Source organism: Nesoenas mayeri (assembly GCF_963082525.1).
Source record: "Nesoenas mayeri genome assembly, chromosome: 16".
NCBI classification, from domain to species: domain Eukaryota; kingdom Metazoa; phylum Chordata; class Aves; order Columbiformes; family Columbidae; genus Nesoenas; species Nesoenas mayeri.
Window position 1 is genome coordinate 2,813,341 of NC_137562.1, and position 14,751 is coordinate 2,828,091.

The 14,751-nt window shown below is 44.1% G+C and overlaps 2 protein-coding genes across 11 annotated transcripts in view; both read left to right on the forward strand.

Moving 5' to 3' along the window:
- The first annotated feature begins 400 nt into the window (after positions 1-400).
- Positions 401-14,751, forward strand: part of CPNE1 (copine 1) — a 42,095-nt gene continuing 27,744 nt past the window's right edge. For 4 of the 8 annotated variants that reach the window (XR_013922904.1, XM_080354414.1, XM_080354419.1 and 1 more), the window contains exon 1: positions 7,662-7,807. Coding sequence is in view for 3 of the 8 variants with exons in the window: in XM_080354414.1 (XP_080210540.1) it covers positions 7,790-7,807 (18 nt within the window). In the remaining 5 variants the exon portion in view is untranslated. Of the gene's footprint in view, positions 531-762; positions 858-3,238; positions 3,322-7,661; positions 7,808-14,751 lie in introns of those variants that run through there. The other 4 variants (XM_080354415.1, XM_080354416.1, XM_080354418.1 and 1 more) reach the window with 4 other exon arrangements.
- Positions 414-12,419, forward strand: RBM12 (RNA binding motif protein 12). Of its 3 annotated transcripts, none has more exons than XM_080354413.1 (3): positions 414-530; positions 3,271-3,321; positions 7,620-12,419. In XM_080354413.1, exon 3 carries the CDS (start codon positions 7,642-7,644, stop codon positions 10,273-10,275), a length of 2,634 nt encoding a protein of 877 aa, XP_080210539.1. In that variant the 5' UTR covers positions 414-530; positions 3,271-3,321; positions 7,620-7,641; the 3' UTR covers positions 10,276-12,419. The 3 variants fall into 3 exon arrangements, with proteins under 3 accessions (XP_080210539.1, XP_080210537.1, XP_080210538.1); XM_080354411.1 differs by having other exon boundaries at positions 479-530; positions 3,239-3,321; XM_080354412.1 differs by lacking the exon at positions 414-530 and adding an exon at positions 806-857 and having other exon boundaries at positions 3,239-3,321.

Sequence of the window (14,751 nt, forward strand, 5' to 3'; positions counted from 1 at the left end):
CCCTCAGTCTTCCGAAGTCAGGAAACATCCGCTCTCCTCAGGGTTCTCTGGTTTGCTCGAAGTTCGATGCCTCCTTTCGAGTCTCCATTCCTCAGCAAAACCCCTCAGTGACACCATCAGTGATTTCCAGAAGATGTGTTGCGCTATCCCTGTGTTACTGCTGTACCAGAGGCAGCTGTTCGAATCTTACACTGCGGGTCGGCAGTGTCCTTTCCGAGCCTGCCGGCTGGGGTGTCCCTCAGGTGCTGTGGGGACAGTGAGCCACACCTTCCTACAGGACCTCCCGCCGTCCCGCGCGCCGCCTGAGGGGATGCGCGAGCCCCGCCGCCCTGCGCATGCGCAGTGTACCCGGGCGGGGCGGGCGGCAGGAAGCGCGGGGCGGGCCCCGCCCTCTCCTAGCGGTGGGTGGCGGCGCCGCAGCGTGGCGGCCATTTTGTGTCGCTGCGCGGTCGGTGCGCTGGGCTCGGCGCGGAGCGGGGCCCGGGGCGCGTCGGCTCCGTTCTAACCCTTTTTCCCGTACAGATCCCTCGGTAAGAGCGCGGCGGCGCCCGGGCGGGCCGGGCCGCCTGCCCTGCTCCGTGCTGCGGGCCCGTGGGGAGGCGAGGCGGGGAGGCCGGGGGAGGGAGGCCGGGTGCGGCGCGGCTGCCGCGCGTCCCCGCGCACAAAGGGCCGGGCCGGGCGGCGCCTCCCGCGCTGAGGCCCCGGGGCGCCGAGCGGGGCCGCTGCCGCCTCGCCGCGGCCTGGTCCGCTGAGGCCGGGGGCCTCGGGCCGGCCCTCGCCCGCTGCCTCCTTCCCTCCCTCCCTCGCTCCCGCCGCGCCTCCCCCGCGCCCGGCGGCCCGCGGAGCTGCGCGGGCAGGTGAGTCTGTGCGGGCCGAGCGCAGGCGCCGAGGGCCCGGCGGCGGCCGAGTGACCTTGCGGCGGGGCCGGAGCCCGAGGCGGGGCCGGCCCGCGGGGGCTGTGCCGGCGGCGGCGGGCGCGGGCGGCGCCGCGTTGGTGCGGGGGTCGCGCAGCCCGGGAGCGGCGGGAGTTGCGGTCCCGGCGGCGGCTCCTCGGCCCTTGGGCGCGGGAGGACGCGGCGCGGGCCGGTCCCGGTCCCGGCGGGGCCCGTGTCGGGAGCTCGGCAGGGCGGCGGCGGCTCCTCCCGGGGGCCGGAGCGAAGCAAACGCGCTGCGCTTGGTAGGGAAGAAGGGAAGGTCCCTGGTGCCTGTGGCGCTGCCACCGCTTCGGGGTTACCCTGTAAACACCAGCGAAGTTGTCGTGCAGTAACGTAATGCTGTTCTCCACTAATAAAAATCAGCTCTGTAAAGAAAAAAACAAAGCCACCAAAACCACCGTAGTGTTGAAATGGGTCCCAGGAGCATGCCAGGAGTCTGTGAGCTGTCTTTCAAAAAAACTCTGGCTCTAATTTTACTCACTCCTAAGCTTACCTTCTTAATGATTTTCTTACCCACCTCGATCTGCTGGGGTTAGGCAGACAGGTTGGCAGGTTGTTTCTTCGGTGGACTGGCTGCTCTCAGGTTGTTTCCCAGGCTGTTTGTGCAGTGGATGGTGGTTCTCTCTGTGTAGCTGCCAGGCTGCTGTGCAGGGTCCCCCGGGAAGTCCCAGAGATGTGGTGTCAGCGTCCTGGGAGCACCTGCGCCCCAGTCCGTGTTTGCCTGTTCGTATACTCTTGTGTATCAGGTTGATGGGAAGGGATGTATTTACCTACCGGAGCGATGAATGGTTTTCTTTGAAGTTGAGAGATTTGAGACTTGCAAACAAAAATAGATGATGTTTGCTGGAAAGGTTAAACATAGAGTGGAGCTTTGTACCTTTTCTGAAGAATGCTGCTTGGTTTGGTTGATGTTGTTTCATGTTATAGCATGTTGTCTTAGTCCACTGCAAATCTTCAGCTTGTTCTGAGTGTTGTGAAGAGGAACATATGCCACGCTGTGGTTGCTGTACTGGAAATACATCAAATGATTTTGGTTTTTCTTCCAAACAGAAGGTTCCTTGTGCATGAAAGATTTCTCTGCTGCTGGAAACAGGTGTGGTTTTGCATGAAACTGGTTTTCAGGTGATTACTTTCTTTCCTGCATTATAAACTACTGTTTGACACTGCTAGATGTGCAAGTATGTAGTTGAATTCTTCTAATATAGGAATGCTTGTTTTTCTTAAAGGTCTAATAAGAAAAAAAAAGAGTCGTCTTTTCCTAAATGCATTTGCCATTTTAATATAAGTCTGAAGAGTGCAGTTGTATCGTTCTCACTTGTAAGTCTTCTGTTAACGTCCTGGAAGATTGTGAATAAATGCGTGCGTTTTAATTCCCTCTGCTAGGGAGTTTGTGGATGGCTTGGCAGTTTATTTTTCTCTAAGTTCTCTTTGATAATGATGCTTATAAGAGAAAATGGCTTGTTTGGGTTGTATGAGGAGGAGTCAGTTATTTGTTCTCAGTGTAGTTCTTTCCTGGATAGTTGTCCAAAGAATCACCATTTTAGTATGAGATGGTCTGCTAAGCAATGGAAGAGCAAGCGTTTTCCGTCCTTCCTTTAAGTGCGAAATATATGTTGCCGCTTAAAACGTTTGGCCTTGTTGTTTGAGTTGTAATCCCAGGAAGACAATTTTTATACAGGGATGAAGAAAATGGACATTTGATCAGGATTTGGATAATGAAAGGACAGATTACTCCTGAAAAGGCAGGGTCTCGGTGAGGAGTTGTTCCTGTTTGCTCTGCAGAGGTGGCTGCCTAGAGCTGGCTCCCAAATGTCACCAGTTTGTGCGACTCCTGAAAAATTATTCATGTGCAGCTGTTGGGAGGTTTTCTGAGGTGCGGCTCATGTTTCTTTGTTCAAGTCAGTTGATGCGCAGTTGGAGGAAGGAATATGATTTTTGATGGAGAAAGGGTTTGTTAAGGGTTTTCAAATATTCCTGCTCTTTGCCTCTGAAAGTTATTTGTTCACGTATTGGTGATGGGAAAATTTGAAAGATTCTTCAAATGTTTTCTGGTTCGTTTTATGTTCTTCGTAGAAGGAATATTCATGTCTCGAAACCATATAAAAACTGTGCAGTGCAATTACCGACAGGTCATACAGGGATAAGGTGTTAGGAAATGCGCTCCTGCTCTTGTGACCGGTGGATGTCACTGTGCCTTGTGGTGGTTGCAGATTTGAACTTTCTATTTATACAGTTCTTTGTGGACTGTTACTGCTGTTGTGTTGCCTGCATTGATTTTTGCCTCCATTTATTCTTTATTGCAGTCTAAAAGTTGGTTTTAATTGGTTGCCCACAGGATTGGCTTGGCTTCTTCTACTTGTTAAGAAAAAAACATCTGTCTTTGCAGGTAAGAGCCTTTGAATTGAAGACTTCTTTATATGCATATTGCGTATATCTTAAGAAATATTTGAAGCTTTTGGCATCTGTGAATTGGTATCAAATAACCTATAGCTAGTCTCTTTACTCTGACTCCCACTGGTGATGGTGGTTCTGGCAATGTTGTTCTTGTAAACAGAATTTTCTGCTAAACTCATGTTTTGTTTCATCAACACGTGGTTAGTCTGGGACACCCTCCCAGTTACTGTGGGAGAATGTGGCTTCTTTGCTGCAGGCCACAGGTCTGCGGATTTCTAACGACTGGAGTTTTAGAAGTGTACTGTAATTGGCTCTAATTTGATTTTGCAGCATTTAAAGGGATGAGATAGTCTAAAATTAGCTCAGAGGTTACTATAACAGATTGATTTTAGCCTTAAAAAAAGGGCAAAACTGTAGTCTGCATTTTAGCTTTTGCTAGACAATCTCGTCCTGGATACTTAATATTTCTCCTACAATCGTAGTGTTATTCCAGTTCTTAGTCTTTGTCTAAGAATTGCCACATATGTTGTGTGTGTACCACGTGGATATTGTACTTTACTACTCCTCGGAGACTATTTAAGTCTTCTAAACTTCTCTTAATTTGAAAAATGCATACATCTTAACAGGCTGCTCTGGTCTTTTTATAAATTTATGCATATGACCTAAATTCTAATTATTTTACTGTCTAGCACATAAACGGAATAAGTAATATTGTCACCTTGGACACCTTTTTCCAGTGTAACATCCATGTTTTAAAATACGTTGCTGTCAAGACACATAAATGTGCTGTTGTGGTTCATCAAATGAGTTGGATCGGATGGATTGTCAGCAGCCCTTTGCTCCATTTTTGATCCCAACTTGCTGATGAGGATGGCTTGTCCGTAGAACAGCTGTAGGATTTTGTGCTTCTGGTCTCTCCAAAAAGATATCAAATATAAAAAAATTACAACAAACGCCCCTTTTGCCTGAAAGTACCTTTTTGTACATAGGGAAAAGCAGGCGGGCTAAGAACACTTCTAACAGCCCAGCAAAACACCGACTGTGCAGCCTGTGCCGGCTCTGATGTTAATGTTGCCTCTGCACGCGTGTTGATCACAAGCCAACACTGAAATATTTGAGCAGACTTTGCTTTTTCATTAGTTGGAAAATATGAGTGTGTGGGTTGTTGTCTCCTAAGTGCGTTTTGGGAAAACTGGACTTGTGAGTGCTTAGAAATGTGAAATTTGGCCCTTTTGACGCTTGTGATTTTTCTTGAAATCATAGAAGCTAAGTTAATGCTTCGGTAAAGCACTGAAATCCTGGCAAATTTGAAACTATTATGTTTTGACTAAATATTTTTTCCCAAAAATATTTGGTGGAGTGAAGTCCTTACAGTTATTTTTCGTCATACCATGTGACTGTTAGATCTTGCTTAATAGCAAGCATTCACTTAATGTCATGCACAGAATTAACTGTGCTTAAGTCATTGCAGCTAGTTTTTCTAGCAACTGGTTGGGTTTTTTGGTGTATAGCAATTAAGTGGACCCAAACAGAATAGTAACAAAACCTCAAGATAATCTCTTAGCATTTATAACGCAGTTTAGAATTTGGCGCTCATTTGAAACTTGCATTATCCCAGAAACTATGGAAATGTTCAAATGCTTGAATTTTTTAAGAATTCTTTTGTGACCTTATCTGTTAATTGGTCTTCTGGGCTAGATTCAGGGAGTCATTAGTGAATACACTTATCTGGCAGGTGTCAGTTCTGGTGAAGAATATATGATGTTCTAAACCAGCAGAGCTGAGCAGAAAACCTTCTGAAGCTGCATTTGTTCAACTAACCGCCATATCAGATTGTCACCCCCTTTGCATTAGAAAGGAAAGAAATAAGTCATCTCCCATTTAACACAAGAAACTTTAAATGCCTGACTCCTGATGCATAAAAATTTTGGACACTCATTTATTTGTATAATAAGTAATCAAGAAAATGTAAACCTCCTAGCAAGATTTGCTAACAGTGTTAGGTTTCAAAGCATGGGTACAAAACGAGGGATTGTTTTATACTGCTTGCTTGCCTCAGGACCATCTAACTCAAAAGCAATCCTGGAGCATAATGTGAGCTTCAGTTTTACGATCCCATTTAGTATGGCTTCCTGAAAGTAGGCAGAATTTTCATTTTAACTTGACTTTCAGTGTGAGCCTGATTGAAAGTCAAACTACAGAATCACTGGAAAACAGGGCTTTTTAAAAACAGGGCAGAAAGCCTTACCTGCTTTCTTAGATGTGTACACGTGGTCTTACTTTGACTTGTTGGTTTTTGTTTTGTTTTCATATGGGCCAGTTATTTTGCTGTTGGAAAATGATCAGGCAATGAACTTTATTCACTATAAGAGATAAACACAAGTACGTATTCCCCTGTTGCTGCCCTCCCTTGCTGGAGTAGGATTTTCTTAGGGCTATGTAAGGCTAGATGTTTTATTTGTTTAAAGACCTTCTTATGTTCATCTTTCAAATTCCAGTCTGTCTTTCAAGAGGCTGTAGCAAGAAATGGGCTGTTTGTTGGTGGCACAGCAGAGCTGACTGTGCCTGAGGGCTTATCTGGTGTGTGGTTGAGAGAGGAAGGTTCTTTGCACATCTGGTGGCAGCTGGATGGGACCAGCTCCCTGTAATGCCCCAGGACATTGCTTGAGTTCATCACTGTGTGGAAGGGGTTAGTGCTGATTACTGGGCAGCAAAACAGAGTATTTAAGTATCCATTTGACTAAAGTGAAGTTCCATGATGAAAACAAAATGATAACTTTTTTTTTCTCCATGTGAAAGAATTATTACTCATGTTTTCACTAAGTACTGAATTCAGTCTTACCTGGTATGGTTTAATTGTTGGATAGTGGCTTTACCTGGTAGTGAAGGATGTATTCATGGTGTTTAAAGTGATTGGAAGACCTGGACAGGCAAATGCAGCTTGATGTAACGATTTGCCTGTGTGCTGGGACACAACATCCAGCTGAATGTGAGATGCTGGGAGATAGTTACTGGTGGTAGTTGATCTTAGCCTTGGCATGTGAACAGAAGTCTGCTGGTGTCCTGGTGTTCCATTGTGTCACCTGGTTCATCCCCGATGTCAGATGCTCAGTTAACACCATTGGTATCTGGCTACTGGGAGCCAAGAGGTGTTTGTATGGACAAGGGAATGGGGACTGGGGAAGGCAAGAAGTTTCAGAGGTGAAGTGGCTCAGGTGGAACAAGGCGCCACTGCTGACTGTTGAGGCTTCTGAACTGGTGAATTGTGTTTGTGTTGATAAGATGCTTTCAGTCTTTATTGAAGGTTTTTCAAGAATAAATGAGAATGCCTGTTTATCTTGAGCTTCTGATAAGACCTCAGGCATTTCTGTAGAACATATACAACATAATTGTTAAAATCTGCTTGTTCAAGATTGATCTTAAGCTTCCACTAACCTCAGCTGCAGAGGTAAAAGTCATTTGCTTGTGCCTGAGATGGAAGGTGTAATATTAGACAGAACATCTGCAACTATTAAAAACCTTGTGCCTTGTTTTTGAATGTTGTAAAAGCCAAATATCTAGCTAGGATATGCATGGATGTTCATCTAGTTTAGGTGAGGTCTATATAATCACAAAATGTTTGGGATTAGTTTATAAAAGTTAGTGAGCTTTGTGATCACCTAGATCTCTTGCCTTTGCTAGGAGAAAAGTATTATATCAGTATAACTAATGGTGCCAGTCAGGATGTTGTGTGAGTCTCACTGTTGCTAGTTGTCCATAATGGGTTTTTGTTTGTAAGCAACGACTGTTGCCTTCCTAGTTGTCTTCACATGGCAGGAGATAAAGTCCCTCCCCAAATGTGAGAGAACTGTATATGGGAACATAGGTGTGCAGAATTTTTTGCAGTCACGTTGGCAGGTACAGTGGATACCATATCAGCGTATGGTAAAATAATTTTGTTTGGCTAAAGTACTCATTTTACTTATGTTCCATTAAATATTCAACTACTGATACAATCTCATTTTTTACTGTTCTTTTTTGTGTGTGTGTGTGACACTTGTGAGTCTTGGTTTAACAGTTATTTTGGAATTTCCAGTGCAAAATGTATACTAATTGTGTTGGTAAATGTTTAATACTTCAATCTGTATGAAGCAAACAAACATGAATAAGGAACTTGGGATATAAACATGCTTAATCTTTGCAAGATGTTGTTAGGTGAATGTGAACGAATATAGTAGATGGTTTCTGTAGGTAATTGCATGGTGCCATGAACAGTAGTCTGACATAGCCGTTGCCTTTTCTCATCTGCAGGTGTGTGTTGTTTCAGCGCAGCATGGCTGTGGTCATCCGCTTGCAAGGTCTCCCGATTGTGGCGGGGACCATGGACATTCGCCACTTCTTCTCTGGATTGACCATCCCTGATGGGGGCGTGCATATTGTAGGGGGTGAACTGGGTGAGGCTTTCATCGTTTTTGCCACTGATGAAGATGCGAGGCTTGGTATGATGCGCACAGGTGGTACAATTAAAGGGTCGAAAGTAACACTGTTGCTTAGCAGTAAAACTGAAATGCAGAACATGATAGAACTGAGTCGTAGGCGTTTCGAGACGGCCAATCTAGATATGCCACCAGCAAACGCTAGCAGGTCGGGACCACCCCCTAGTTCTGGAATGAGTGGAAGGGTTAACTTACCTACTACTGTACCTAACTTTAATAATCCTTCTCCTAGTGTAGTAACTGCTTCTACTACTGCGCATGAAAGCAATAAAAACATATCTACATTTTCTACTGCCAGTATGGGGACTGCACCCCCAAATCTTGGGGGTTCCTTTGGTAGCCCGACATTTAGCCAAACCGTACCTAGCACAGCGTCCCCAATGAACACCGTACCTCCTCCGCCCATCCCTCCTATCCCAGCCATGCCATCTCTGCCGCCAATGCCTTCTATCCCCCCGATACCTGTTCCACCTCCTGTACCCACACTGCCTCCGGTTCCTCCGATCCCCCCGGTGCCCCCCGTGCCGCCCATGACGCCCATGCCTCCCATGTCAGGAATGCCTCCTATGAATCCTCCGCCCCTAGCACCTTTGCCCTCTGGAATGAATGGGTCTGGAGCAGCAGTGAATATGAACAGCGGCTTGAATCCATTGTTTATTGGTCCCATGAATCCTGTAAATCCTATCCCGATGAGTTCTCAAAGTAGTGTCAAGCCAATTCCAATCAATCCAGACGATTTGTATGTCAGCATTCATGGAATGCCCTTTTCTGCAACTGAATCTGATGTGAAAGACTTTTTCCTTGGGCTCCGTGTGGATGCAGTCCATATGCTAAAGGATCATGTAGGTCGAAATAATGGAAATGGACTAGTTAAGTTTTTTTCTCCTCAAGATACGTTTGAAGCACTGAAGCGAAACAGAATGCTGATGATTCAGCGCTATGTTGAAGTTAGTCCTGCGACAGAGAGACAGTGGGTGGCTGCTGGAGGCCACATAACTTTCAAGCAAACCATGGGTCCCTCTGGGCAGTCGCACCCTCCTCCTCCCCAGCCTCATTCTAGGTCCAAATCTCCGAGCGGACAGAAAAGGTCACGGTCGCGATCTCCCCATGAGCAGGGTTTCTGTGTTTATTTGAAAGGTCTTCCCTTTGAATCGGAGAACAAACATGTGATAGATTTTTTTAAGAAGCTGGATATTGTTGAAGACAGCATTTATATAGCTTATGGACCTAACGGGAAGGCAATCGGAGAGGGTTTTGTGGAGTTCAGGAATGAAGCTGATTATAAAGCAGCTTTGTGTCATCATAAGCAGTACATAGGGAATCGCTTTATTCAAGTTCATCCAATTACTAAAAAGGCAATGTTAGAAAAGATAGATATGATTCGTAAAAGGTTGCAGAACTTCAGCTATGACCAGAGAGAAATTCTCATGAATGCTGAGGGAGAACCAGGCTTGCCAAAATTGTGTGCACATATATCTAATATTCCATACAATATAACAAAAATGGAAATCCTTCAGTTTCTAGAGGGACTGGCAGTAGAAGAAAACTCCGTACAAATTCTTGTTGATAATAACGGGCAAGGTTTAGGGCAAGCGCTGGTTCAGTTTAAAGCTGAAGATGATGCTCGTAAGGCAGAACGTTTGCACCGTAAAAAACTGAATGGAAGAGATGTTGTTTTGCGTTTGATAACTGTAGAAGAAATGAGAGATATTGAGAGAAACCCACCATCTCAAGGGAAAAAAATACTGAAAATACCAATACAAGGAAATGTGGCTGTGCCAGGAGCGCAGGGCGCTGCTGGGGATGAGCATGCCTTTCTGGGGGGAAATTCTAAAGATGCAAACAACGGGCCACCATTTAACTTCCCTGGTAACTTCAGCGGGTCCGGCACGTTTGGTCCCCCTCTCCCGCCGCCTGGAATAGGTGGCTTTCCTGACGCTAGGCCAGGAATACCCGCGGTTGCAGCGAGCGGTTTACCTGCCGCAGCTCTCGAGGTCCCTGCGTTCGCAGGTGGGCCTGGGAATTTGAGTGGACCGGCAGGTTTTGCAGGGGGTCCTCAGACTTTTGGTAATGGTCCTGGCAATTTAAGTGGACCCCCTGCCTTTGGTGCTGGTCCTCCAGGAATTGCTAGTGGTCTTGGACATTTAACTGGACCTCCAGGCTTTGGACCTGGACCAGGAAATATACATATTAGTGGACCCCCAGGTTTTGGAACAGGGTCTGGGAAGCCAGGACCAACAGTCATTAAAGTGCAAAATATGCCCTTTACTGTTTCAGTGGATGAAATTTTGGATTTCTTTTATGGTTACCAAGTGATCCCTGGTTCGGTGTGCTTAAAATACAATGAAAAAGGCATGCCCACTGGAGAAGCAATGGTTGCATTCGAGTCTCGTGATGAAGCTATGGCGGCTGTTGTTGATCTAAATGACAGGCCTATAGGCTCCAGAAAAGTAAAACTTGTTTTAGGGTAACTGTTAATATGAAGTAGTTGTAGAATAGATATTCATAGTGCTGTGATAAATGCATCCGGATTGGTTTTTGTAGTATTTCCAGGATAGAACCTGTGGATTGTTCAAATTGTAAAACAGATTGGTTTTGAGAAGACAGAGCACTGCGTTAGCCATTACATACGGAACACTGCCGGGCCAGATGTGCAGTGGGTTTTCCCGTACAGATATGTGGAGAAACCAGGCAGATTCTTACTCGTCATAGAAGTCTGGTAAACTGTACTGGACGCAGTGCTTCTCGAGGATTCTAGATTGGTTTTACGTAGTTTTGGATAAGGGAACTAGATGAAGTCAGTGAAGCTCTTCGGTGGGTGCTCTTGCAAGCCATTGTAAAATAGATAGCTCATTCTAGATTTGGTTAAAAGCTGGCTGAATTTGCTTTGTTTACAGGTCAAAGCTTTGTTTAAAGTCCTGATTTTACTCTGCAACTGAACGAATTCTCAGTGTACACAGATGAATTGTTTTGTGTATGTATCTTTATTTTTTCCAAGATTCTCACTGTATGAACAGTTGAATTATGCCCGTTGCTGGTGTGTCTACGAAACTAATTCCTATAAGTATGAGCAGAATCGTTCTGTAAAATTCAAGCTGCTTCTTTGTGGAATAACCTTTAGTTATTTATATATTGGAATTATAACTGTGCAGAATAAGACTTTTGCCACAAATACAGCTAACCTCAAACATTATCGTCTGAGTTTTATAGTACACTTATAAAACATTTGCAGCAGAAGCAACAACTTGAAAATATTCATTATTGTTTAAGTAGCTTGATTTGTTAGGATTATGTGAATCCGTTGGGATAGGATCTTTGACACTAGTTGGATATTGGCATTGTATTTCTCATGTGTCTCTCGAACTCCTCCTGTAGTCTCTGCTAAGAGAACCAAAGTGGTGATTATTAGTAGAAGATTGGAGTCCAGCTAAAGTTTTAAATTAGTTTATATATGAAAGAAATTTTTATCTTCAGCAACTCTGTCAAGAATTATTGCTTTGGGTGAATTCAGAGATAACATTTATTTTTCTCCAAAACTTGAAAATACTGAGTTTACTATATATTTTTGCAATAAAGTTGTGTGTATTCAAAGTCTGTAAAGAGTTGCCATTTTCTTTGCTGTGCAGTAAAACCTTCCACGGAAAACCAGAGAATTGGAAAGGAAGTGTTTACACACGTGAAAAGTAGATTTCTGTTGTTGTTGTTGTTCATCCTTGCTTGGCTTATGATAAATTCTAAAGCTTGGGCATTGCCTGAAAAACACTACTATTCCCTGCAAATCATTGTACTTAAACATAGCAAACTTGAAACTGTTTTGGTTTTTTGGACAAAGAAAACCAGTGCCTTTTGGTGTTGCATATCATGGAACACTGAAGTGTATGGTCAGGCAAAATTGCGAGGTGCAAGTGGCAACAGTTTTATTCCCGTGGTGTGTAGGAGAGATTTGCAAACCTGTGCGGCGCTGCATCCCCAGAGGATTTCCCAGGCCAGGACTGTGCGAGGAGTGTGCAAAGGTGTACGTCAATAAAGAGGCGGTCACGTTACACAGATGCTTCTGTAATTCATTAGCATAATTTTGTTTTGACGGATTACTAGGTGGTCCCAACTTTGGAAAAGTCATGTGATTTGTATATACTGTTTAAAATTAAGCCTCCTGTTAATAAAACTGTCTGTCTCTGAAGCTTCATGTTATGCGTTTCAACAGTCTTTGGGAGTAATGTTTCAACACCAGATCTTTGTTTCTTTTTTATTTTTTTTTCCTTTATTTTTCTTTGAAAGTCTGAAAGTTCTCTTGCTGATGTCAGAAAGATGTGTGATTAGGAGTCAAGCCTTTCCGTTTATTTTTTAACATTTTGCTCTTTGTTTTTTTAAACAACTTTTATTAAAGTTTCATACTATATCGGAGTTATTTGGGTGCTTGTTTCTTCATGTTTCACATTAGAATAAAATTACTGAAAAGGAAAACTTGGCTTCATTGTTCACAGAATTGATTTTAAGATATTAGTGTGTGTTGCCTTGTGGAAACTGGTGATAACTGTTTATTTTTTATCCAAGTTCAAATGAATCACAACAATGCTTGACTTGTTGTGAAATGTAATTAAACTACAGGTGTCTGGGATTAGATACACAGTTCTGTCTTTTGATTTCCTGTCTCGATCCCCTTGGTAAGGGATCCAGGGTGATTAGTGTTTGCGTTCGACATAGCGTGTGCTGCGGAGCGTGCTTGCGTGCCTGGTCCTTGGGACTTGCTCAAAGCGCAGGTTTGGTTTGGAAATCTTTCATTTTCTGATTCTTGATTTTCTTTATGGTCTAAAGATGTTTAAATGCTTGTCTTAAGAAAAAAACAATGCAAACCGGTACAAAAAGCCATTGGTGTTGGGAACGCTGACCTGGATGGAATGCTGCAGCGGAGGATGCGGGCTGGGGACAGGGCTCTTTGTCTTGCCAGGCAGTTGATGCTCCATGTCCTGTAGCATAAATTAGTCAGTAAATGTCCCCTCCTCCTCCAGAGTCGGCTCTTGGAAAAAACAAGAAGTTGTAGCATATTGAGACTTTCCGTATATATTCTAACAAATACAGCTGCTGTCCCAAGTAGTTACGGTTGATCTTTTAAAGTGTGTGTCAAGAAAAATTCATTATCGAGTGTCACTTGCAAATGTAAGAACTTTCTGTCATGTCAGAAGCAGCTTTAAACCATGTCATGCTAAATTATGAGGGATGCCCTTATGTTAACGACTACATGGCTGGATTTGATAAAATTGCTTACTTTGCACATGATTATATTAGTGAACAGCCTTAAGAACGAGAGTCGGACCTCTGAGGTCCCCTCTCTGTTGTGGGGGGTACAAACTGCCCTTGCACAGACACGTCAAGGTAGCGACAGGAGGACTCGGCTGGTGGACACAGCTCCAAGCCGCAGCTGTTTTAGCCTTGATGCTTTGAGTGTCAGGACCTGACCCCCTGCTTAACCTCCTCAGATCAATGCAGTCAGTCACACTGGTGTCCCCATTTCTTCAAGCTATAGAAAGAAGGTACTTGGGTTTATATAACTGGCTAATATGGCATTTTTAGCAGTTCCTTAAGTGTTAAATTACTACTTGTTTAAAAAAAAAGTGGTAAAATGTTACACTCACAACATGATTTCTTGTAAACATACTTATTTTTGTTGTCCCGTTCACAGGAGAAGGTATGACTGTAATACATTTTTTCAGTGATTAACTTGTGACCTACATGGAAGAACTGCACTGGTTAGATGAAAGTGTGACTTAAAAGTTGCCAAGTTTACAAGCAGTTACATGTAAATGTCGCAGTCAGTTTTCCTTTTCTGTAATATCACAGACATTAAAGCCAGTTCTTTATTGATGGATTGTTGCCATGTTCTAAATGTAGATTTCTGAGAGGTTTGAGGCTTTGTAGGTTTAAAGAAAACGGAAGGAAACTTCTCTTTTGTTCTAAGTACTGTTCCTTTTGGAGCATTGAATGTTTTCCTTGAATGTCTGTGCTGTGAATTTGTTGTGAGTGGGCAGGAAGATTGATCCAAAAATGAAGAGTAGTGGTGCGCCAGTTGCTCTTGAAGGTCTGCCCTCTAACGAACGTTGGCGCCGGTCACTTTGGAACTACTTGGGCTGGCCTTACACAAGTTGTTGCCTATACTGTGTGAAATGAGCAGCTTGTTCCGCTCAGACTATTTTAGTACACTGAAGAATTGGGGAAAAAAAATCTCTAGCTACCTGGGCACAGCAGCGACGGACTGACTGAATAACTTTCAGTTTCTGTGTTTTGTTGTTCCTCAGTGTTCTGTGGTGGTTCCCGCAGCAGATGCTGTTGGTCCTCAGCTGTGCGCGTCTCTGCTCTGCAAAATTGAAACTACTCCTTATTATGGAGCTCTTAAAGCCCCTGGCTGGCCAGTGGACCACCCTGAGAGCAGGTGTTTTAGGGTGATTATCCAGATATATGGATTAGACCCTGAATCAAGGAACTGTAATTCCTATTGAATACAGACTCTAGTACAAGCAAAAGACTAGTTTCTATTTCTGACAAAGATAATCGGTTGGAAGGAAGCAGTTTTGAAACTGGACTGGTATATTAGGAAATGTTTAGTTTGAGTCTAGAGATGCGAATTTGTTTTATGTCAGTTTATTTAGGTATTGTGCAGGTCTTTAAAAAGAAAATAGAGATGCTAAATTCTGTTGCTGGAAGAGGTTTTACACAAATGGTGCCTTGGGCCAGGAGGCAGCGCTGCCAAATACATGTGCTCGTCTTTGCCCTCTCGTAGGTTTGCTGCTGCTCCCTTCTGTCCTGTGGCTGCGTGTTCTTTCATGGTTCTGGGAAAGCTGAGCTGGAGTTTGTGTACGGAGCAAATGACTCTTCCTGGAACAAGAGGAAATGAAACTGTTAAATGCTTCTGCAGGAAGAGTAACCTCATGGGATTATCTTCCTATCTGTTT